We start from the raw sequence: 25,405 nt of genomic DNA on the forward strand, positions 1-25,405 counted from the left end.
TCTCCGGTTCTGCTGTCCTCGCTGCTCTGGTGCTCGCAGCTGTTACTGTTAAGGGAGTGGGGGGTGCTTGATTGATAATCACCGGATGTATGTTTAAGGGGCTGAGTTTTTGTTAAATAGCGCTGTGGTGTGATTACACCCAGCGCTGACTTTGAACCAAAACACCGACTTGTACTTTACTTTTGACTGCAAGCTTATCATTGCCAAAGTAAACCCTGATTCTCTGTGTGTTACTGGTGATTATTTCATATCGCAGTTCTGAACGAACGACAAGCCGAGACAAATGCTTGTAGGAGCATAGCAAGAAGAAACATTAAAAATCTGCCTGAAGACAAATAGTAGCATATTCCCTTCCAAACCCAAATTTGGACTGCTATTTAGTAATTGTCCTCAGATACTAAATTCTTCCAGGAGAAGAACTTTCATAGCTGTTTTCTTTTCATGTTCCCACCTGAAAGTTTCTTTCTAATTTCAATTATGTTGTCTTTATGTCAGATTTTACTTCTAGAAACTGCCTAGAAAAGTCCATGTGATTTTCTTGACAATCTTTTTGAAAGCGATTTACTTTTGTTTTCTTCCTAGGGCTGAGAAGGCATGACTGACCCAAAGTCAACCAACTGGCTTTGTGCTTAAGCCTGGACTAGAAGTCACGACCTACAATTTTGTATTGTGGTACTGAAATTATTACACCAAACAGGTTCTCATATTTTGTACAACTACAAATAATATTCTGATATTATTACAAGTACCACAATCCTAATCATATTACATTGAATACTGAGGGAAAACAGAAAAATAAATGTTTCCCATATTTTCATTGGATTGGTATATATTGGCTTTATTGGAATATATTGGAATTCAGTGGATCTACTGTAGTTCACTCTTCATGCAATTCCTTAAAGGTTCAACATACTGGGAAAACGTGATAGAGAAATTTTCCATGATTTGCAAGTCTACCAACTACTCTCCTTAATATGAATAAATGGCAAATATATTTCAACCCTGACTTGAATTTGTATTATGCAACTGCATGTATTCCTTATTCAGGAAGAGGAATGAATAGAAAACATAACATCCTCCTGTATTATGAGAGGAGTCAAAGAACCTCTTACAAAGCAAAACTGAGTTTTGATTCTTGAAGATGTCACAAATGGGATTGTAGTACAGATCTTCTACATCCTTCTATTTGGAATAAAACAATGCTAACATAACTTTCTTGCTTGCTTTCATTAACTGGATACCAAAAAGATATTAATGCTTGGAACCATTTTAAAGATAGCAAGCTTAAGCTAACTCTGTTTATTTAACTGAACAAAGGTCATCTTTGTTATAAAATTATAAATAAATATAAAATTAGATTTCCTTGGTTCCCATTTTGTGGCATGGATTTTGACAAAATTCATGAAGGAACCAAATTAAACATGCTGTGTATGTCAATTTAAAAATTAAACTGCTTGTTTTCTGATGAGTGTAATATTTTCTATCATGTCAACCCATCTCAAAAGATATTTAATACGATTCTATTTCTTTATTTATGACTTGATTTTTTCCTATATCTTTTTTGATTCTAATTTTTTAAAAAATGTATTGCTACCAACTTGTTTTGTTTATTAGGAAAATATTGAGACAAACAATCTGAAGATCATTACCTCCCAATATTAGTATATCTGAAACTTTAAGGCAAGTTTGGTAGTGGAGTGTCATTCTGGATGAAGGTATTATTTAACTGCTATCTGCAGATATTCAAACTGCACTTATGCTGGCAGAGTGTAAAAATATTAAGAAATATGCTATTAAACAAATCAGAATGATAAATGAGAGCATACATGCTTCAACATGCAGACAATATATGACATAACAATCCAGTAACTGTCAAAATGTTTGCATTTTTATGACAGTTCCTTTCCTGTACTGATAATCACCTGTGCTCATGAGGCTGGGTGGGTATCGAGTGGTCACTTGTTGCCTACCTATTACTGCTAAGAACAAGAAAAACAGTTTCCGGGCAGCATGCATGAGAGAGAAAAAAGAAAAAAGGAAATAAAAATAAAAATGTGCCACTTCAGAAAATTGCATTTTAATCCTGAAAATTTACACTCAAAATTTTAATATACATATATATGTATGAGATAAAGCCATTTATGAGCTCTCTGCCTGGATTTCAATTATAATTAATATATTATGTTCTGCATTACATGAATCAGTTGCATACCGTTCACAAGCTAATGCAATTTTCACAAATAAAGTATTAATGCTAATATTGTTTGGAGACAAGGGGAAAAAAATCAGTTTACAAGAAAGAAAAAAAAACCCCATACAATTAAAGAATATAAAATTTACAGTATGTCATTAAAGAAACTAAGGATGTAACAACATATTTTTTTACAATTAAAATTCTGTGGCAGAGAACAAATAAATTGAGGCTTAATTATTATCTTATTTGAAAGGAATGCTCGTTTTACTAATGATGCACATTAAGGTTGATAAACATGTTCACTGTTTTTTTTTTTTAAATTCTGGATAAAGTTCCACCTCTTTCTCATTTAAACTAGTTTGTCATGGATACAAGTTCAAGTATGAAAAAGACTAAAGGCACAAAACAGATTGTACTAATAATAAAGAAAAAAAGATTAGATAGCAGTTTTATATCCATTTGAGGGATATGTAGGGTAGTGCAGATGTGTAGATCAATCATATTGTCTGCATGTATGTTTGTAATATCCTGAACATTATAATAAATTCAGGAAATTCACTATTTGGAATAAAACAGGATCTCCTGCATATAAATATCAGAGGCATATACTTTTTGTTTCAGTTGACTTAACTGAGAAGAAAATTATTTGCATTTTTGTTAAATTTATACGTGCACGTGTACACATGAAGGGTAGAGATAATCATGGTTTGGCAATTGCCTCATGTAGTGATTGTTCACAATTATGACAGTGATGAAAAAGTAACTTTAGAATCAATCCTCACATTCACGACCTTCACAGGTCTATAAAGCAAAGAAAAGCTGAAGTAAACACAGTTGGGGCTTGACTGACAACTGCTTCCTTTAACAACAGAGTTGCCAGTCCCAGTTGTGGTCACTAAACTTTGAAGTGCTTCAGAAGACAATTCTTGCTTTAATCAAGGACTGACCAAAATGTCCATCCCTCATTTTTTAATTGGGTGAATAGTTGGGTAGAATGAAAGCAGCCATGAGTTGATTTCCAAATGATTATGGAAAAAAGGAATTAATTTCTTGATCAATGTCTTCTTTTTCATTATTTTTAAAGTTCTAGAAACACATAAATGACAGAAAGTCCTGTTAGCCAGTTTCCTCCTAAATTAAACAGGGATTGCATCGTACAATGGGAAACTTGCATGCATACTTTTATTTTTCAGAATCAATTCATCTTGCAGATTATTTGATTACCATGGAAGGAGTACTACACTGACATACTGGAAATTGGTAAGGTAAGAAGCTACCTTCCATATGCTGATATTAAATAGCACCTTTCTTGCTTTCCCCCCTCTTGAAATTGTTTCAGCCCAGCCCACCTTATTTAATTTCATGATAGGGAATTTCATATTTATTTCACCCAAATTCCTGAAATGAAAAAGAAGTAATTTTGACTTGGTTTCTACATTCTTTAGCAATTATCATGGGGCTTTATGTTAGATACTCTTGTCACTAAGAGTAACATAATATGTATTGACATTTTACACCAGCTTCTAATATTTCATTTTGGAGGCACTGGTAATGAATGTTGGTTAAATTGGAAATGCTAGCCCATATCTGAAGACTACAAGACTTCAAAGTAAGACCAGATACATGTATTTTCCCAGTTTATTCAGGAATGGTAGAAGATGGGCAAAAAGAAATCATATAAATAATACACCTCCTTTGGAGAGGCAGTTTTTTGGTTAAGTGCATTGTTAAGAGCCGTGGTGGCGCAGTGGTGGCTGCCTGAAATTTGGCAGTTCGAATCTCACCAGGCTCAAGGTTGATTCAGCCTTCCATCCTTCTGAGGTCCGTAAAATGAGGACCCAGATTGTTGGGGGCAATATGCTGACTCTGTAAACCATTTAGACACGGCTATAAAGCACTGTGAAGCAGTATATAAGTCTAAATGCTATTGCTACTATAAATGAGAAAAAGTTACTAGTCTTTCACTATCTCATAAGAGAGCAGAATGTGCAAAAAGAACAAGTAGTCCTTGACTTATGACCATTTGTTTAGCAACCAAAAGTTACCATGGCGCTGATGAAAGGGACTTATGACTGGTCCGCACACTTATTTTATTTTATTTATTTATTTATTTGTTTGTTTGTTTGTTTGTTTGTTTGTATCTCATCTTTATTATTTTTATAAATAACTCAAGGTAGCAAATATGCCCAACATACCTTCCTCCTCCTATTTTCCCCACAACAACTATCCTGTGATGTGGGTTGAGCTGAGAGAGAATATCTCATTGTTCATTATGACCATCACAGCAGCCCCATAGTCATGTGATCAAAATTTGGACACTTGGCAACCAGCATGTATTTATGATAGTTGTTGTTGCAATATTTTCAGGATCAGACTCAATAAAGATAATAGAAGTTAGAGATTCAAATATGTTTCTCTTTAATCATAATAGGCATTCTATATTCGCTGAATATTCAAGATAGAAGCAAGGAAAAATGGGGAGGATGGCTCCTTATATATACAAGGGGTGGAGCCAGGAATGGGAGTGGTAAATTATGAATACATTAAAGTCCAAAGAATAAGTTAACCCCTGATGTTCCATATATACATTATTTACACATTAGAGAATAAGGCATTTACATCTGACAAATCCCCCTCTAAATGCCGATTCGTTATACAACACCAGTTACATTCAGATTCAGGACAATATAATACATATAATTTAGAAGTTAAATATTTGTGTTGTTTAGAAGGTAAGGGTTTTGTTAATATGTCAGCTAATTGTTCAGAAGTATCACAATGTATTGCTTTGATGAATCCGTCTTGAGATAGTTGTCTCACGTGCTTAAATTTTATATCAATATGCCTGGACCTTTGTCCAATTGCATCGGATCTAGATATTTCAATGGCCGCTTTATTGTCTTCATGCATAATAAATGGTAAAGTAGGTTTCTTCCAAACATCTGTGATCAAATCATTGAACCATACAAGGTTATTTGCAGCTTTAGACAAGCAAACATATTCCGCTTCTGTGGTAGAAGTGGCTACCAGTTCTTGTTTACCAGTATACCAGTAAACTGGACAATCGTTCAACAGAAAAACATAACCAGAGGTACTCTTTCTGCATGATGTATCACCAGCCCAATCTGCATCAGCATAACAAGTAATTTTTGGTTCTTTGTCATTATTGGGTTCCAATATTAAACAAAAATCTAATGTACTTTTCAGATATCTTAAAATTCTTTTGACAGCTTCCCAATGATACAAGGTTGGTCTGCTAACATATCTTGACAATAAATTGAGAGGTAATGCAATATCTGGCCTAGTCCAATTAGATATATAAAGGAGTGAACCTATAACTGATCTGTAAAATGTGTTGTCTTTAAACTCAGGGGAAGATTCATCAATGTTTCTGAGAAAATCAGTTTGCATAGGTGTGTCACATGTTTTGGCATTATTTAAGTTACATTTGTTTAGGAGTTCAATGATTTTATCTTTCTGAGTAAGTTTGAATCCCCTTTTTGTTTTGTTAATTTGTACACCAAGGTATTTGTTCACTCTACCTAGTGATTTCAATGAGAAGTGTTCGTTTAACTTATTTACAAAGATTTCCCTGCTCTCTTTATGCTTTCCAATATATAAAATATCATCAACGTAAATTAATACAAATTCAATATGATCATTACTCTTTTTTACAAAGAAACAGTTATCAGCAGTGGTGGCGTTGAAATCCATGGTCTTAAGTACTTTTACCAAACAATCGTACCATCTTTTGCCAGATTGCTTCAATCCGTACAGACTCTTATTTAATAACCAAATTTCGTTCTTATTAGTGTATTGACTGTGTGGTGCTCTTACATATATTTCCTTATCTAATTTCGCGTGTAAGTATGCAGTCTGTATGTCATATTGAAACACGTCCAGATTGAGTGCAGATGCTACTACAAGAGCTGTTTTGACACTCTCTGTTCTCACTGTTGGTGAATATGTGTCAGTATAGTCTTCTGGATATTTTTGTGCATAACCTTGTGCAACTAGTCTGGCCTTGTATAAGGTATTACCTCCTTCTAAATTCTTAATTTTATAAATCCACCTGGTACCTATAATTGTTTTATCCTTAGGTGCGATCGCAGGTGTGAATACATTTAATCCTTGTAAACTTTCCATCTCTTTTTCCATAGCTAGTTCCCATTTTTCTCTTTCTTCACGGGGAAGTTTCAATACTTCCTCATATGTATTAGGTGTTATTTGTTCTCCATTCATATGCATTATGTAATCTTTGTATTTATTTGGTATTTGGTTTCTATTGTTTCTAATATTTCTTTCAGGTTTGCTATGGTTGTCATGCAAATATCTAGCTTCCTTTTTTGTTAATGTGTCTGTCTTTATTTTATGCTGACTATTTGTCCAAGTTTTGGTTTTGTTCTTACTTTTGTTGATACTTTGATTTTCTGTTGTTCCTTCCTCGCAAGATATATTATCTTTGCTTTTATTAGGAAATATTTCATTAAGGTGCAATTTAGACCAATTGGCCTGCTCATGGAACACAGCAGTTCTGGATACTATAAATTTGTTATTATTATCAATGAATCTGTACCCTTTGGTTCCAGTTTCGTATCCCATGAATCTTAATCTCCTGGATACGTTCTCTCCCTTTCTCCTCAATTGTTTAGGTATGTGTACGTCTGCAGTAACTCCAAATATGTGCATGTGTGCTAATTTGGGTTTTCTATTGTACATCACCTCATATGGTGTCTTATTCACAATACTGGACCATGTCCTATTTTGAGTGTAATTTGAATAATGTAAGGCTTCTGACCAAAATTGTTTGCCTAAACCAGCATCCTCTAATGTGCATCTAATCATGGTTTGTAGTGTGGAATTCTTTCTCTCTGCAATCCCATTTTGAAATGCAGAAAATGGATTGGACGTGAAATGTAGCATCCCTCTATCCTTTAACCATTGGGAGAATTCTTTAGACATGAATTCACATCCCCTATCTGTCATAATTTGTTTTATTCTGATATTATGTTGTGTTTCTATGCGTTTGTAGAATTCCTTAAATTTCTGAAAGGTTTCATCCTTGTGCTTTAATGTGTAAACAAAACCATAGCGACTGTAATCATCCACTATTGTTAGGAAGTAACGTTTTCTATAGGTAATTGATGGAGTTAATGGACCAACTAAGTCCATATGTACCAAATCAAAAATATTGTTGGTTGATCTGTTAGATTTTTTTGGTCTGGGACTGGTTTTTAGTTTGGTGGATTTACATACTGAGCATTCCAAATAATTTTCACAATTTTTTATTTTGACACCTTCTGCGTGTTCAGTCATTTTTTGTACTACAGGAAAGCTTGCATGTCCTAACTTCCTATGTAATATGTGAGCACACTCATCATGAATTGGTTTACCTATTTTTGGTTTCTTCTCATTGTGTGTATTTTTGTTATCATGAGTTATTTTACATTCATCATTGTCACTGTTACTGACATTTTCATCATCTGCTTCAATACAATCTTCCATATTTGAATCAATGTTATGTAACCATCTTTCTTTGGTTATCAGATAGGGTAGACCCCCTTTTATCATCACAGTGCCTACATTTGTTTTGTTCTTTTCTATAGTTGCTTTCCCCTTTGAGAAAACTATATTGATGTCAGATTCTCTGCTTAGTTTTATAGCACTCAGTATGTTGTGAGGTATTTCTGGGATTAATAATACCCCCTCTATTTTCCCTAAACCAGGCAAGGTCACATTTCCTCTGCCTAATACTTGAACCTTTTCTTGATTAGCTACCTTTATCACAAACTTATCTTCTGTAAATGAAGATAATATACTTTTGTTGTTAGTGGTGTGATTTGTTGCACCAGAATCAATAAGCCAATTATTGTTCTCATCTTGTTGTGTTCTGGTGCTGTCTTGTTTATTTAGCCCATTTAGTGACCCAGATTTTCTCTCTTTTGAATTTTCTCTACCCCCTCTACTTTCTCTGTAATTTGGTGGACTTCTATATTTGTGTCTATCTGTGGAAGATTGTCTGTAGTTGTATTTGCTCCTATATTCTGGCCTATGTCTCTCCCTTGGGACTTTGTGACAGTCTCTTCTACTGTGTTCCCTGGATCCACAATTGTGGCATCTAAAGGCCTCATTATATTTATCTTGAAAGACTACTTTCCTAAAAGATTTGTGTTCTGTTTGGTTACTGGAACGATAATAATAATAATTTGTTAGATAGACTTTCTATTGATAAATATCCCAAATTAATGGTATCTAAGTGTGACATAAAGCTATCCCATGATGGATCAAGTGAATTGATAATAACACTTTTCATTGTTTGATCTGAAATCACTTCCCCCCTCAATTGCAGCTCAGCTCTTATTTTGTTTAGATTTATCAAATGCTCACTTATAGAAACCCCTGGTTTCACTCTAGAAGAAAAGAAATCCTTAGACATTCTTGTGGTTGTGGCTACGCTATCGCTGTGAAATAGATTAAACATGCATTGAATTATTTCTGATACAGTTAGGTTTGGTTTGATGCTATGATACATTGCAGGAGACACGCTAGAAATTATTATGAAAAATGCTCTATGATGTAAACAATCTATTTTTAAAGTCCAAGGTCTTCTTGGAGGACTAGTTATAAAGAATAGTAAATTTTCTTTCATAAAAATAACCTGAAGCTGTTGGTACCACTCTTGTAAATTAATGCCATCAACTCTAAGTTTTGGGAAGTCACTGGGTAAATTCCCCACATTATTTTGTCCATTACTTACAACCTGAGGCAGTCCGTGGTCTCTCAAGTGCAGGAAATTACAGAACGGCATTGGGATGCTTGTAACGAGTCTGCGCGGTTCTCTGGCCAGTTCAAGTCTTTCGGGGCCGTCTACGTAGTTTTGCACATGCGCGTTGCTCATTTCTTCTTTGGCGCCGTTGTGGAAGGTTCTCTCCATTTCAGCTCTCTCGATCCGCTCCTCTTCAGATGAGTCGGTCTCTGGCTCGGTTTTTGGGGCTTTGGTGATGGCGACGGTTCTTCTCTTTCTCTTGTGTGCGCTGGCACTCGATTCTGTCTGCGATGTAGGACGGAATCGGCATGGCTCTCTGGGCTCGGGTGTCGTCGTTTTCGAAGTCAGGATGGGAGCGTGCAGGTCTTGAGTTGTCGATTTGATTTCTTGCTTCTTTGTTGATGTCTTGGAAATTTTCAATCTTGGCCCAAAAGCAGCAAAAAGCGTTTTCATTGCTGACTTTACTTGAGACTTTGTTAAATCGTCTTCACTTTCTGATTTTGGTTCATCTGAAGAGTTTGAGACTTCTTTTTCACTTTCTTCGTCTGTTAGCGTTTTTCGCACCAGAAATTTTGAACTGAGCGTTTTGATTGGCTCTGCTTCACTCTCTTTTGAAGTTCGTTGAAACCAAGATGGCTGCCGTTCAAAATTTCGCGCGAGGTCACATCTTTTCTTTTTTACAACTATTTTCTCAGTAGTCATTTCACTCACAGTTTTTTGATCTTTGAGTTTTTCTTTAATGACGTTTTTCTCTCTCGCTGCTCCGCTGTTTCTCAGCATCTCCTGGAGGTCCGCGATGAGGCTTTCATCATTCTTTTGGCTTTTTAGTATCTTTAATATCTCTGACCTGAGTTCGTTATTTTCTATCTCGATTTCTTCCTGGTCGTTATTTTCACTCATCAGTTCTTCTTCTTCAGTGGTGTATTCTTCGGATTCTCTCGAGATCGCATTAGTGGATTCGTTGATCGTCTCTTGATCAGTTTCTATTTCTTTGCTGTAGGCCCTGGTGTTGGGCCTATCTTTCTTGGACATTTTTAATTACTTATTGAGTCAATTAACCATCCTCTGCTACCAGCTTGTTGCAATATTTTCAGGATCAGACTCAATAAAGATAATAGAAGTTAGAGATTCAAATATGTTTCTCTTTAATCATAATAGGCATTCTATATTCGCTGAATATTCAAGATAGAAGCAAGGAAAAATGGGGAGGATGGCTCCTTATATATACAAGGGGTGGAGCCAGGAATGGGAGTGGTAAATTATGAATACATTAAAGTCCAAAGAATAAGTTAACCCCTGATGTTCCATATATACATTATTTACACATTAGAGAATAAGGCATTTACATCTGACAGTTGTGGTGTCGCAAGGTAAAGGTCGTCATCAGTTTATGATTAGTTGCTTAGTGACCATTTGAAGTTATGGTCTCCCTGGAGGTACTTGCAACCCAGTGTCAAAGTTCCAACAATTGTCTCTCTCCTATGTGACTGCACCTCAGGCACTTTTGTCATAATTTCTATTCAAGTGTTTTACTCCAAACAAACTTTTACTCCAAAGTGTTTTACTCCATCTCTACATATGTAACTCAAGAGATTCCTGTTACATGTTTAACATCATTAAAGATAGGCTGAAAGTCTTCACATGTACCGTTCACTGACTTCCACCTAAACTAGGAACCTGCATAAAAATGGTTGTAGTTTATATGGAGGTCAACTTTTTAGAAATAAACTGACACCTTGCATGATTGGAGCAGTCCAAATCTCTGCGGTGATGCTACTCCAAAGGGCAGCCAAGATAACAAAGAAAGCATACTTCCTAGGTCCTATTAGATAACATTGATTAAAGGATGGGACACAAAATGTATCTACTCGGTCAAGTTTTGTAGGACAAGCAAAAATGATGGGGCAAAGATGGTCCTTTAAATAGTCTGACCCTATGACATGGTTATTATAAATGGTAGCAAGCATCTTGAAACTTTTCAACTTTGATTTTCATATCTTGATAATTTGAAATCTTCTCCAATTCTTTTTCTTCTATTCTACTATCCCCTGATATTGCCAATTTTTTATCCATATTTTCTTGTTTTCCACCACAGCTAAATTTGGTGGGTTATAAACCAAGACTTCATCAATTTATATTGAGAAATCACACAATATTGGCAACTACTTTTTTAAATTCTATGTTCTCACCAACTTTTCCTTACTGACACATGATAATTTTCTGTTCACTGTTCCAATGAATAATTTCAGTGACTCTGTTACGTTGTTCTTTATAATCAGTTTATGTATCTTGAAAAATCTCAGCATTTGATGTAATATTTCTTTTGCTTCTTTGCAAATATGCACTTTGAATCATTTGATGTAATTTCAATTATGGTCTTGATTGCATTAGTTCAAATGGCTTGCTCTTGAGTAGCCAAAATCAAGCCTTCATTTTTTTGTTAACATTTTTTTGCAAATATTTCAGTTGTAAGCCATTGCCAGTTTTATCTTTATCCACTTTCCCCTTGATCTTTTGCAGAAATTGACCATGATGTACTTTTCCTTGCCAAAATTCTACTTGTGTTTTTATTAAATTATTTCAATATTCTTGTTTTGTATTATGTATCTTCAGTAAGTTTCAGTTTTTAGCTTGAATCAGTATGTGTTCTTGACTGTCATTCATATAACCAACTAATACATGTTTTTCTTCTTCAACAGTTTGTTTGAATTAAACTTCTGCCTCCATTTTTGTAGGGCAGGTACAATCTATCAATATTATTAAAGGGATATAATGCATAGTAAATAGTCATCAGTTTTCTAACTTTTGGTCCAAGCTGTCCAGTTCAGCTTTTGTCCAGTTACTAATTCCAGCACTATTTTGTTTCATACGTATGGACTAGATATTGATGACTTTGATGGTGTATCCACTGCTCAATTTTGTCTTTAGCGATTTTCTCACTCTTACTTTTTTTTCTTATTACATGCTAGTGTTATTTCTAGAATTCCTTCTTTATTCAGATCACAATTAATAGATCACAAGCATATATACTAATTTGCCACATATTTCAAATGCTTACATGTTTCTGCTATAAAACTATTTGAAGATAAAATGAATAAATGAAATATCCCTTTCAAACTCTTTTGATAGATGCCTAACAATACAAATTTTTCCTTGTTATACCTACATTACATCTTTCACACCCCATTGCTAAAAACAATTTATTTTTAAAAGTTTTTTTTTCTATAAAAGAACAGGGAAACCACAGGGAAAGTAATCTTTCTATGCTATTTTGGAAAAAAAGATTAATTATATTCCAGGTATTAAGGAGAAAGTAGAGAATCCAAATTTCTTGGCATGAATCATTAAACAATTGAGAAATTAACAGAAACTTCTCAAACTTCACCAAACTATAACCACCTAAAATAATATATGAATGATAAGTGTATCTGCAGCTTTATCATATACTGTCTTTATCATATACTATTTTATACAGTATACTGTCACCCTGCCTATTTAACTTATATGCAGAGCACATCATGAAAAATGCGGGACTAGATGAATCACAAATTGGAATTAAGACTGTGGGGAGAAATATCAACCTCAGATACGCAGATGATACCACTCTAATGAAAGTGAAAGTGAAGGCTCTTCCGGTTTGCTGCTTGTCGCTGCCAGACGTTCCTTTGGGATCGTCAGCTTCCATCGCCTGTCAGAGCCGCCTTCACAACGGAATGGTGGCTCGAAAAAACTCCGTTTCCATGAGGAAACGGAGATAGAGCCAGCAGGGGTGGGTAGAACTCTCTGCGGAGTCCCAAAAGTTTTTCCTTTACTTTTGGGACGGAGCGGATGAGATGCCCCGTATCCCCAGCCGCTGCTCCGGGCTTTGGGAGACCTCTGCTGATGCAGAGCCAGGCGTCAAAAGCAAGCCTGCAAATTTAACAGACTACTCAAAGAAAATGTGAGCTGGACCTGTAATACTGAACTGCAAGTATCTTACTGATTTTTTAAAAAGAAATTATTTAAGAGAGAGGAGGAAAAGAAAGAGGAAAAAAAGCCTTTTAAAATGGCGTCGGCTGGAGGAGAGGCAGAAAGGGAAAGTCCTTCCGTTTTTTATTACTACAATGTAGCGGAATAAATACCACTGGCTACACTTGTGTAGACAAAACTTCGCTCCTGTGTTTTTTTCTCTTTTTCTCTCCCTTGGAGACCTGATATTGTTGTTGATTGGAAAGAAGTCTTTCTTGCTTTTTTTTTAACAAAGTCTGCCTGGGTGGAAACATGGCACTGAGACTCATAAAGTCAGATAAACAAGAAGGTGGGGGGATTCCCCCACCAACAACTTAAAGGAACAAGTCTTAACTCTTCAGTCTGAGAAACCTGATTTTAATATAATAGAATTTTTTATAGAAGAGATTGAAAGAAGGGAGGAGATTGTGAATCAGCAATTTGAAAAATTTAAGCAGGAAATTAAAGAATTGGTGAAATCTATGGCTAATGGTTTTACAGAATTTATGATGCAGTTGGACATAAATACTAATGCACTAGAGTCTAAAATGGAAGGAATTCAAGATAAATTGGACAATAGAATCCAAAAAATTGAAAATGACTTGATAAATATTCAGGATAATAGCTTAGAAGAAAAATCTAAAATGAATGCCGATCAAAAGTATGGTAATGCAGAAAATCTGCAACAGAAGATTGAAAAAGAGATTTTAATGGCACAATATAATTTCACAGAATATGCGATAAGATTAAGAGGTTTGCAGGAAAATAATAGAGATGATTTAAGGAAAATATCTTCTGAATTTCTAGCTGGGATTCTAAAGGTTCAACCTGATGAAGTGTTTTGTAGGATTGACAGAGTTTATCGAATTAACTCCTGGATTGCCAAGCATAGGCAATTGCCTAGAGATGTGGTGATTTATTTTACAGACAAAGAAATTAGGAATAACATCGTGCAAAATTCCTTCAATTCTAAGTTGCAATTGCATGGAAGAAAGATTTGGATTTACAAGGAACTCCCACCTAAGATATTGATGGAAAGGAAGAAATTTGGTTTTCTGGTGAATGAGTTAAAAAAGAGAAATATCTTATACAGGTGGGACGCCCCAGTGGGTATTATATTTAGATATCAAGGAGAAAGATATCAGCTAAACACTGTTGAAAGAGCAGAAGAATTTTATCAAAATAGGTTGAAAATGAACTTAACATCTTCAGGTATAATACAGGATAAGCAGAAGGAGCTGGAAATAAAGGTAAAATATCAAAATATAGAGACTGTACCAGAAGAATTGCCTTTGGATTTATTGGATATCCCAGCTGGATTATCTACAAATCTGAGAGAAGTGGCATCTAACCTTAAAGTGATGACTTATCAAGGCAAGGACAAGCACGGAAACCAATTAGGTGAAATACAAGGGATAAAAAAGAAATATGAGATACAAAAACAAAACCAACAAGACCAATCTACAAAGCAGAACAAAATCCGACCGGATGATACACAATCTGTAGAAAAGAAACCAGGATGGAAAACAAACCCACAAAAAGAAAAGAAAAAAAGAAATAGGTGGCATAAAAATAGAAATTTCTAAATCAGGCAACAGTGAAGCCAGTGACTTTAAAATATGAATTATTATGTGTAAACACAGAAGAGGCGACGTATTGGTTAATATCATCCTGAAGATTGTGGCAGATCTCTGCATGGCTGTAATTTGGGGACGTGAAATGAGCCTTAAACTGATGGATTTGAATTATCCATTTTGGAATTTTTTTTTTTTGTGTTGATAAATATATTATATTATTTCGAATTATAAGGCAAGAGAATTATGCTGGGGCATGCAGAAGATCGGGTTGTTACCCACTACGATGACGGGAATTAATAATCCTGATGAAACCCATAATTATTACTATATGGAATATAATTATAATGTCACTCGGGTGGTTGTTTTTACTTTTATATATATAAGAAGATATTTACTACTGATGGGGGCAGATATGATTGAAGATCTTGAATAAACTGTTGCACCAGCAAGTTACGTTACCCGATTATGGATGTTGGTTCTACCAATCCAGTGGAAAGATCTTAAAGAAGATACTATATGGATTATAAATTTAAAGTTATTGTCTTTTCTTTTTTTTTTATTTAGATATAATGGAAAATATAGACATAGATTTTTAAGTAGTGTGGGCAGTGAATCAAAGATATTAAGAAATGTTGTATGGTAATTTTGCTTGATAGTGGGTGAATAAGCTAGTTAGTAGATTGATTAGTCTAAGAAAAGGGATTTTTAAGTGATATATTTAGGGGAGTGGAGGAAATGGATAGAGTGGAATAAATGTTAAACTAGATTTGATGGGGAAGGCTGCTTTGAAATGTCATAGTAATATACATAGAAGATTAAATGTTAAAGTAGGACTTATTGTATAGTTTTAAAGTGGAGAAGTTATTTTATAATGTCATAGTATAATGTCTTTTTTTCCCCCTTTTTTTCCCTTTCTTTTCTCTTTTCTCTTTTCTGAAATGTATGGATAAAGGGGGATGTTATAATATTAATAATATTTTTAGTAAGTAAAGGTCAATATCTAGAGGAGGGAGTAAGTAATCTGTTATGAATTAGGTTTTTTTTTGTTATGAAGAAGTCACAGGGGGGGATGGGTGGGGTGGGGAGGGGGGGTTAGGGAGGGGGAGGGAGAGGGGGGAAAAGGGGGGAAAAATCTGTATTTGAAAACTTTTTCAATAAAAAAAAAAAGAAAGTGAAAGTGAAGAGGAACTAAAAAGCCTCTTGATGCGGGTGAAGGAGGAGAATGCAAAAGTTGGCTTGAAACTCAACATTAAGAAAACTAAGATCATGGCTTCCAACCCTCTCAATTCCTGGCAAATAAATGGGGAAGAAATGGAGATAGTGACAGATTTTATTTTCCTAGGCTTCAAGATCACCACAGATGGGGATTATAACCCAGAAATTAAAATACGCTTGCTCCTGGGGAGGAAAGCTATGGCAAACCTAGACAGCATACTAAAAAGCAGAGACATCACCCTGCCAACAAAAGTGCATATAGTCAAGGCTATGATTTTCCCAGTTGAATCTATGGCTGTGAAAGTTGGACCATAAGGAAGGCTGAGTGCCAAAGAATTGAGGCCTTCGAACTCTGGTGCTGGAGAAGACTCCTGAGACTCCCTTGGACTGCAAGGCGATCAAACCAGTCAATCCTGATTGTTCTATAGAAGGCCAGATCCTGAAGATGAAACTCAAATACTTTGGCCACCTAATGAGAAGGAAGGACTCAGAAGGAAGAAGAGGCTAATAATGGAAACAACTGAGGCAAAAGAAGAAGGGGATGACAGAGAATGAGGTGGCTGGATGGAGTCACTGAAGCAGTCAATGTGAGATTAAATGGACTCCAGGAGATGGTAGAGGACAGGAAGGCCTGGAGGAACGTTGTCCATGGGGTTGCGATGGGTTGGACATGATTTCACGACTAACAACAACAACATGAGTTGGGCTTAGCACTTCTTTTTGCCTAGGTCATCTTTAGGTTTTCTATATATATTTTTTTTTTTGTAAAACTCTTGGTTATCTACAGCATGTTTCTTTTTTCTTTCTTTTTTTTTGTCTTTCCATTTTCCTTAGCATATTTTATTTTTTTCTGTGCAATAAATAATATTAAATTAAAATACTTTTTCTATTTGAAAACCTATAAATAAAATTAAATTGATACATAGGATAAAAATACTTAATTTCACCACTGCTTATACTTCTATAAATACCCCAAAGACTATAGATACAGGACTGCATCACACTGGAAATCACCTGCTAGTAGGAAACCATTTGCCAATTACCATTGGTTTAGCCATATCTCAAAACCTGCTTTGTATTTTTTGCTCCTTAACAACATGGAAGCAAGTTTTAATGAATTATTCCCTTTATACAAGCTGGTACAAGCCTTACCAGTTACAAATTCAATGTTGTTTACTCTGAAATCCCATTGTTTTGGTTTTCTTTTCCTTTTCTAAATACAGATGTAGATTTTTTTTTCAAAGCTGAGGAGAGAAGTTGTGAAAAATGCTAAAAATTCTATCACACCAAAAATATCTTCCTTCTTTTACTTTTGATAATTTTTGGATAAATTAGTAGGGAAGGCCTTTGCATGACAAGTCTGAATAATTAAGATTTTTTCCTGTGACTCCAATTTAATGTGTCTCACTTTTTAAAAGGACTTTTTATGTCATTTTAATGTGATTCTTTAATTTCATGACAGTTGCAGAAAAACTTCCTTGCATTGCTGTTACCACAGAATGGTTTTCAGACAGATATTTCCGCATTAATGTTTCAAGACTTTTTACCAATTCCCTTCCTTTTTAAGCAGGAGATATAATACAAAGGAATATTACATTCAGATGTGATCCAGTGATTCATCACAGGCCTTATCAATGCTTTGATTTAACCAAGATATGCTGAATGATCATAGGATCGTCAACATGATTGCCAACATCCGATGATGGATATGGCACAAGAAGAAGAAGAATGCTGAATGGGTCATAAGGGCTGGGTTCACACAAAATGCTAAACCACAAACCTGATTTTACAAATCCCATTATTTAAAGCTGGAACTAAACAAATCTATTATGCTTTAGGTTGTATCATGGAAGCATTTCATAGTGGTGAATTTTAGTAGAAGATAACTTTTGCTAATGGAAACAGCTTTCAGTATAATGATGAATTTTTCTGCCTTTTTTCATTTTGTGGCTAGTTAGTATTCTTTGATATGGAAAACAGAAGGATAAGTCTGTGTAAATCATACTGTAAAGACAAGACAAAGTCAGGATCAGAGAATGGAATTGGAGTTGCCAAAACAACCCTTTGATGTTGTAATTATAGCTAATGAAGAAAAGTCAATAAACTTTATTGTCAATGTGAAAAATATATTGTGGAGCAAAAGGCTAACCTATAAATGAAGTTTAAATGTTATGACGAACTCATTTATTGGCTTAAAATGCTCTTGTTATTTCCTCTAAAATAAGAGACCAATGAAGATATTCATGACTCCACTGATAACAGTTTTGTTATTTCAGGAACATTGTTTTAAATCACAAAATGTATAGGTAGCTACTTGTCTTATTCTTACTCCTTAATTCTTGTACAGTAAGAAGAGATTTCCCCAAATATTTAAATACTGTGTTCATACTCAGTGAATTTTATATCTTGACAGTGATCATTATATTTCACATAAAATTACAAGAATAGAAGCTACAAGAAAAATAAACTATAATGTGAGAAAATAGCATTGACATAAATTGAACAATAATAATTCTATTATTCAGCTTGGTACGAAAATGAAATTTGGGAGAAAATGTCTATATTAAACTGATTGTAATATAGTTTTAAAATATGCACATTTTCCCCATTTCTGCAACTGTGTTCAAGGACATTTTTATTGAGGAAAATGATTTGGCAGACAGGAATTCCTCTGCTTTTAGTTTTTGTTACATATAAATTGTTCTATTGACACCTTTGCTGGCAAAGCTACCTGCTTGATTCATGCCTTTTCAAAGGAACCACATCTCTGTCATTTAGATTGAGGGATGTCAAATTTATTTTAACAAAGCACCACTATTCTGTTTAGATTGAGCTAGACACTAGTATCTGGCTAATGGTTTGATTTCTCATCTTAAATTAACATTAATTTTAAGTCATTCTTGTCAAGGTCCCTGGAGGCACATCAGCAGAACTTGTACAAATCAGGGCTGAACTTTTAGATATTGTGAAAACACTCTCATTGGAAATCAAGGCATGTGCTCTCTTTTGAATTATGTTTACCAGCTTGATTATCACTTCCATATCATTATCAAAAATGAAAGCTCTGCCTGGAGCATGGTATTCTTAAAAGCTTAAGAATTATTTGAAAGAAAGTAGAGGGAAAAAAACAAACATTTTTGGGAAAAGGAAAAAAAAAAGCTTTTCTGGTTTAAATCAACATATGGATAATTCCACTTTATGGCATTGTGTAAATGACAATGACTATATATATTTTTAGAAACAAAACCTGCCTTGTTATTCTCTAGTAACAAAAGAAAGAAACATTCAGGGGCATCTTAAAGATCATTTGGTACTTGTACTTTAAATCACTGCAGGAATTTGTTTCCATAATTTAAGATAGGAGAAAGAGATCTTGAACATACCTTTGGTGGCTAGCCGGACACAATTTATTTTGGTTTCCTGCAAATGACAGAACATGAAAGGACATCAGATTGTTTCTTTATGAAGCATTTAAGAAGGAACAATATCCTTCAGCTAGAGTCATACATAAAGAATATTTCTGGAATATCTATGCCTAGCATAATAAATATAGGGCTGTGCACACAATGAAAATGGTTTAGAAGTGCCTTGGACCTGACCTGAATGCAAGCATACACTTCTCATCTACTATTCATTTAAGGGAACATGATAGTTTTCAGATTCCTATTGCTTCAAGAGTCACCCTAAGTTTGATGATGAATTCCTTAAAGGATATCACTTCTTTTTTCATACTTATATGGAAACCTGAAACAAGATCAGGTTGCTTTAATGAACAGCAAAGAAATGCTATTTCTGCATGAGACCTGAAGCACTTCAAATCACTTTTGAAGAGTATTCAGCCCTACTAAATGAAAATTGATACCACTGTGCATAAAGCCTGAGTGCCATTGTCAGGGAATAGATTGGGGATATAAATTAAATTCAATATGCACATTGGTGAAAAGGAAATGGTGCAGTCTGCAAAAAGGACAAAATACATGGGCATAAATAGAGTCCTTTACTGTCCATCACACTCTACTCGGACACCTTCACAAATATATACAAGGAAATGCATATTTGAAAAAGATATGCCTAGCATAAGAAAATAAAACTTGAAAAAAAATATTTTAACTCTACAGAAGAGTGTTAAGGACAGTTACGAATCATTTCTTTTCTTTCTTCTTTCTTTCTTTTTTCTTTTGCAGAAAATTGTGAGAATATAAAAATATAGGAAAATTTTGCAAACCATACAGATTTAGACTCATCTACATACCTTTTGTTCAAAAAATTGTTTATGCATAATTTAAGAACACACATTTCATGCCCAAATGATATGTAATCAGGCTGTACCTTGCAATTTGTCTTTATGGTTCTGACAAAGAAATATTTGTTGGGTGGTAATAAACTACAAATACCACTTTCTTCCTCTCTTTTATACTGTAAAACATGTGTCTCCAAGTACCAGACTTTGAATAAATGATTGTATATAATAGGACTTTATTAATGTGGCTATTTTGTGCACATCTTGCTTGTATAAATTATTGCATATAAAAGTATAATAGGGTTCTATTAATAGGGTTATTTTGTGCACATTTTGCAAGCATTAATATCGCATTATATATTTACAATTTTCATCTTGTATTTTAATAATATTTCTTAAAAAATAGAACAATACTTTATTATAGCAAATACTATATTTTTCAGCATGTAAGATGCACCTTTTTCCCCTCAAAAAGAGGGTGGAAATGTTGGTGCGTCTTATACACCAAATACAGCCACTTTTGGCCCCCCCTAAGCACCGTCCAGCTCATTCCATTTTTGCAAAAAACAAGTCTGTTTTTCATCCATTTTTGCAAAAACCAGGGCACACATAGGTTTGGGAGGCCTGTAGAGTGCTCCTGTGGGGGAGGGCAAAAATGCCATTTTTGTGAAAAATGGGTGAAAAACACGCCTGTTTTTGCAAAAAACGAGGCATGCAGGGGGTTTGGGAGGCCTGCAGAGTGCGCTTGAGAGCCGGGGAGGGCAAAAACTTTTTTTTCTTACTTACCTCTTGGAAATCTTGGTGTGTCTTATACACCGGTGCGCCTTATAGCCCGAAAAATACATTATATTTTCTGGTGCAATAAGCTAAAAACATTATTCTACATCCAGTGATACCAGTATTATTGTATATCGTTTTGTATAATTTCTAGTTCCCAGAATACTTCTTTAAGCAGACTGTCCTAATGCTATCATTTCTACCAGCTGACCAACACAAGAGAGCAATTCTACCAGATTAATTTTTAAGATGGTAACTTCCTCCAAGTCTAAGAGGAAACAATCTGATTCAGAGTAGGAAAGTCTAAAAACATATTTTAATGTGCCACAAACTCATCCAAACCTCCATCAAAAAATAAAAGTTCAGTCAGATGTATGGACACAGGCAGAGTTTTGTGATTGACAGATCTAGTTTCCAGTGATGAAATGCCTTTATCAGGGCTTTATTTTTCTATTTACTTTATTTTGCTTCAAAATACACTAAATTTTAACATAAACCCTGTTTAGGTATCAGACTTCCAGAGTTCATGACAGAAAGTGCTCTGATAAGTCCCAAACCCAATTGTCACTGAACTGAAATTGGTTTCTGGGAACATTTGGCAATTGAGAAGAGTTGCTGTTTACCTCTCACATGTTGGATATATCGCCTTGCAGAGAGTCCCCTCATCCTTAATTTATTTTTAAATTAAGGATTATTTTTTTAAAAAGTGTTTGCAGAAGGAGGACAATCCACATTGCTGAACGTAACAATCAGTTGTGCTGCTGATTGTGGGTGGGGAAAATTATTTTATTCCATATTGTTGCTTCTTAGAAAAAAAAATAGTGCAGCTTGTGTTTTAGAACTAATACATGAGACCTATAATATTTCTAGTTTTGATATATTATGTGGGCATATTTGTATTAGTTTGAGACACATACAATAAAGGACAGGGATGGATCAAAGTCTGACATCTGAAGACTGGGTACTGCCAAACCAGATTACTTATTAATTTCAATTGGAATTAAATTCTGTCTTCTTCCTACCATTATTCCCACGCTGTGGCAGGGTCTGCTTAAATTCTGTATTATAATAATAAGAGGTATGCCTTCTTGTCATCTGATATCCTTCTACGATAAATTAGGCTCGGATAATAATGAGGTGTCTACTATGAATTCCTATTCCTTCTAAAAATACATGGGTGTTTTCTTTTAGATGTTAATTTACACAATGTTCTAAAACTTCAGTAACATTCCCTTTGGAATAAATTTAAATTTTAAATAATGTGAAAAAGTTAAAAAAAAAAGTAATGTATTTTGCATGTTAGAGCTTCAGTTTGTCGCCAAGTTAAGCTGTACCGTAGCCATTCTGTCTCTTCTCTCATTAGCTAAGATTGTTACACTGAAAATGACACAATAGATTGTATTATGTCTGTTAAATAGTGATCAATTTAGATCAGCCATTTCTTTCGCTTTTGTTGCACAATGTGCCATTTTTGGTGTAATATGCCAAAATGTTGTGTTCTAGTCTCAGGGCTGTCACAGAGGAGTTGAATTTTCTGGATCTCCATCCAAAGATAGTCTAAATAGAACACGTGTGAAACTGAATATTCTTTCATTTTATAATATAAACCACTTGTTTACTGGAATGTGTGATTTTTTTTTTCACTTGATGGACTCGTCAAAAGCCAGATGTTTAAATGAAATGTGTCAGAGTTGGGTATAAAGGGGGGGGGAAGCAAAAAATTGTAGAGAAAATACAACTGGTTTCTGATCCAATGAGATTTGCAACTATGCACAGGAATGTTGACAGAGTAGAAATATGCAGTCCCTGGCATTTTATTTAAAATTCCAGAAACCCTGCCAAGTGGGTGGAGTTCAGGGATTCAATCTTTCTCTTTCCTTATAAATATTTTTTGGACAAAGTAGGGGATTTAAGCAGTGGTGGGATTCAAATAATTTAACAACCGGTTCTCCGCCCTAATGATTTCTTCCAACAACCAGTTCACCAAACTGTTCAGAAAGTTAACAACCGGTTCTCCCGAAGTGATGTGAACTGGATGAATCCCACCACTGGATTTAAGCAGTGCAATGAATGCTTGAAATATTAGATTCATATTACAGGATCCCTCAAAAAGAACCATTCCAAACCATCAAGAGGATTTTTCTAATGGAGAGGGAGGAGCAAAATATCTTAACCCTATAATGTTTAAGGTATCAGTATTGCCCTTTGTACACTCAAACAGAAAAATGCTCACAAATTTCAGCCAGTGACATCACCATATTATAGGCAATGGTTTCTATTTGGACAGGACATACAATTAAAGTACAAAGTAAAAAAAAAACCAACTTGTATATTTTTTGGAGGCACCAAATTATTATTTTTTAGTCTTAAAGTTTTTGACAGTCTCATCATTAGCATTGCTCAAAAGCTCAACTTTTATTACCAATATTTTAAATGTAAACATAAAAATCTCACATGATTTGATAATCTTACAAGGTTTCAACAATTATTAATGTATTCATTTAATTCTGATTGACTTATTTAAAACTTTAAGCCTTTATATTTTGCCTTTCCTCATAGAGTTCTATTTAATTTTTTTTTCCTGAGAATCCTGTCTATAGTTGTTGAGAGCACCTTAATAGTGTGGATTCTGCACTGTAACCTCAGAAGAAAATCCAAGAACTTTATCAAGAACAGGAAGCAATAATTAGAAATGAAGACAGAAGTGAGATTACAATTTTTATCCAATTAAACCATTCTGTTTATATTACCAGATGTAAATGCTTCTGCTGAAGACAAAATCAACATTGAAATTTTATTTTTTACTGTGACCAATTCATATTTAATTAAAATATCATGGGAAGAGGAAGAGCCTATTGATAGATAGATAGATAGATAGATAGATAGATAGATAGATAGATACAAATCTCATTAAAAGAGACTAATCTGAAATTGTGTTGAAAATAGGAAATACTATTTACTAGGAAAGAATCTTAGATTAACAGTGCAATCAAATAAAGAGTGTTTTTTTTAATGCTCCGTTTCTATGCCAAGCAATGTTTATAAAGTGAAGTTGATGGGAGGAAAAGGGATAGCTGGAAGCAGTTGAGACTGGCACCTCTTATTAAATAATTATAGAATTAAGTGTAAACTTGGGGGATTTTTTGTATATTAGCTCTTGGGTTGTCATTATTTATGAGTTGGAGGGTGCTTCAAATAAGAATATAAACCACAGCTGCACACATATGTTTATCCTTCCTCTCCCTAAGCTTTACAGAAAACCTGAGTGGAGATTTTCACTTTCTCCCAACAATTCTATGCCTGAGCAATCTCTCTTGTGCATTGCTGGTTTACTCTGTAGTTTATTGAGAGACAGAAAATATAGTCTCTCTCCCTACCAGAGATTTTGAGCAGGATAATAGAGGTGGGGTGGGAGGAGTCTTTTTTTCTCTTACATCAAATAGATCTTGGTCAAGTTTCCTACTGCAAACAAGCTCACAGTGACAATTACTTTAATTCCACCCACTTCAGACAAATGTGTTATACACGTCAGATATACTTGTGATAATACAAGATGCTTACTTTCAAATATTAAAACAATCGCATGGTTTGACATATTTTTTTAAAAGATCCAGGGGATTTATTGTTAAATTGAGTAAATTTTGCTCATGATGCACTTACCCCATTTGCTTTACTGAGAGCCTGAAAGTAAATGCTGTAGCTTTTCAATGGTGAAAGGGGAGCATTCCAATAACCATTATAGGTTTTGTTGTCTCCCACTGTGAAAGGCTGTGTAACTGGAAGATTGACTGGTTTCAACTCAGCTGCAAAATAATGGGGGGAGTCAAGATTCGAAGCATTTTTGTAGCTCACTGGAATAGAGAAACATTCAATGATGTCTGCAGCTCTTCGTGATTTCTGTGGCCGTTCTTCTTTTACAACAAGCTGGTAGACACTGAAAAAGACCAGGAAAATTTAATGGGATAGGAACAAACAACTTTTGGGGTATAATAAAAACAATCTAATTCAGGAGAGTATTGGCAATAAAAAAATGGACATCAGTAGAGAGTTCAGTGTCTGCATTTATTGTAGAAAAATCCCAAGAGTTGCACTAAATATCACTGCTGACCAGCACTCTACAAATGTAATAAGTGGAGAAAAGTATTAGAATATTAGAATTGCAATGATGTCAGCCTGAATTGGATTGGCACTTGGCAGTACTCCTATTGAGCACTTCTGCTATCTCCCTGCTAGAGAACTCAGCTAAGAAACTCACACAGCTGTCTCCTAGATCACTGAGAAGTTTCCCAAGTGTATGAGGAAACTAATTGGATCCATAAGGTGGCTGGGATAAATTATCTTAATGGCCCCATACCCTCTAATAAGGACAGTAGTAGCTGTGAGTCCCAAAGTGACTAGATAGTGATCTGACCATGACAAATGACTGAAGTTGATGTCTTTTATCTTTAGCTTGCACACTACTTGCTGGGAGGTAAAAAAAAAAAAAACAGATCAAATGTGTGGCTCCACAGGGTGAATTGGGGCTGTGATGATATTTTTAATTCCATTTTCAGATGCTCCAGCCAACTGGTTTCCATACTTTAAGTCCAAATGATGACCCACATGAATTGGAATGAAGAACAAAAAGAAAAGGAACAACAAAGTTTTGT

The 25,405-nt window shown here is 34.7% G+C and overlaps 1 protein-coding gene across 1 annotated transcript in view; it reads right to left on the reverse strand.

The window, feature by feature from the left end:
• The window catches only part of PTPRT (protein tyrosine phosphatase receptor type T), a 680,289-nt gene that overhangs the window by 106,595 nt on the left and 548,289 nt on the right, over positions 1–25,405 (reverse strand). Inside the window, exons 12-14 of the mRNA XM_070939969.1 lie at positions 24,417–24,690; positions 19,123–19,159; positions 1,923–1,979 (exon numbers count right to left, since the gene is read on the reverse strand). Coding sequence (XP_070796070.1) covers positions 1,923–1,979; positions 19,123–19,159; positions 24,417–24,690 — 368 coding nt within the window. The remainder of the gene's footprint in view (positions 1–1,922; positions 1,980–19,122; positions 19,160–24,416; positions 24,691–25,405) is intronic.

This window comes from Pituophis catenifer, unplaced genomic scaffold (genome assembly GCF_029215685.1).
Source record: "Pituophis catenifer annectens isolate HBS135680 unplaced genomic scaffold, rPitCat1.0.hap2 SCAF_3, whole genome shotgun sequence".
NCBI lineage: Eukaryota > Metazoa > Chordata > Lepidosauria > Squamata > Colubridae > Pituophis > Pituophis catenifer.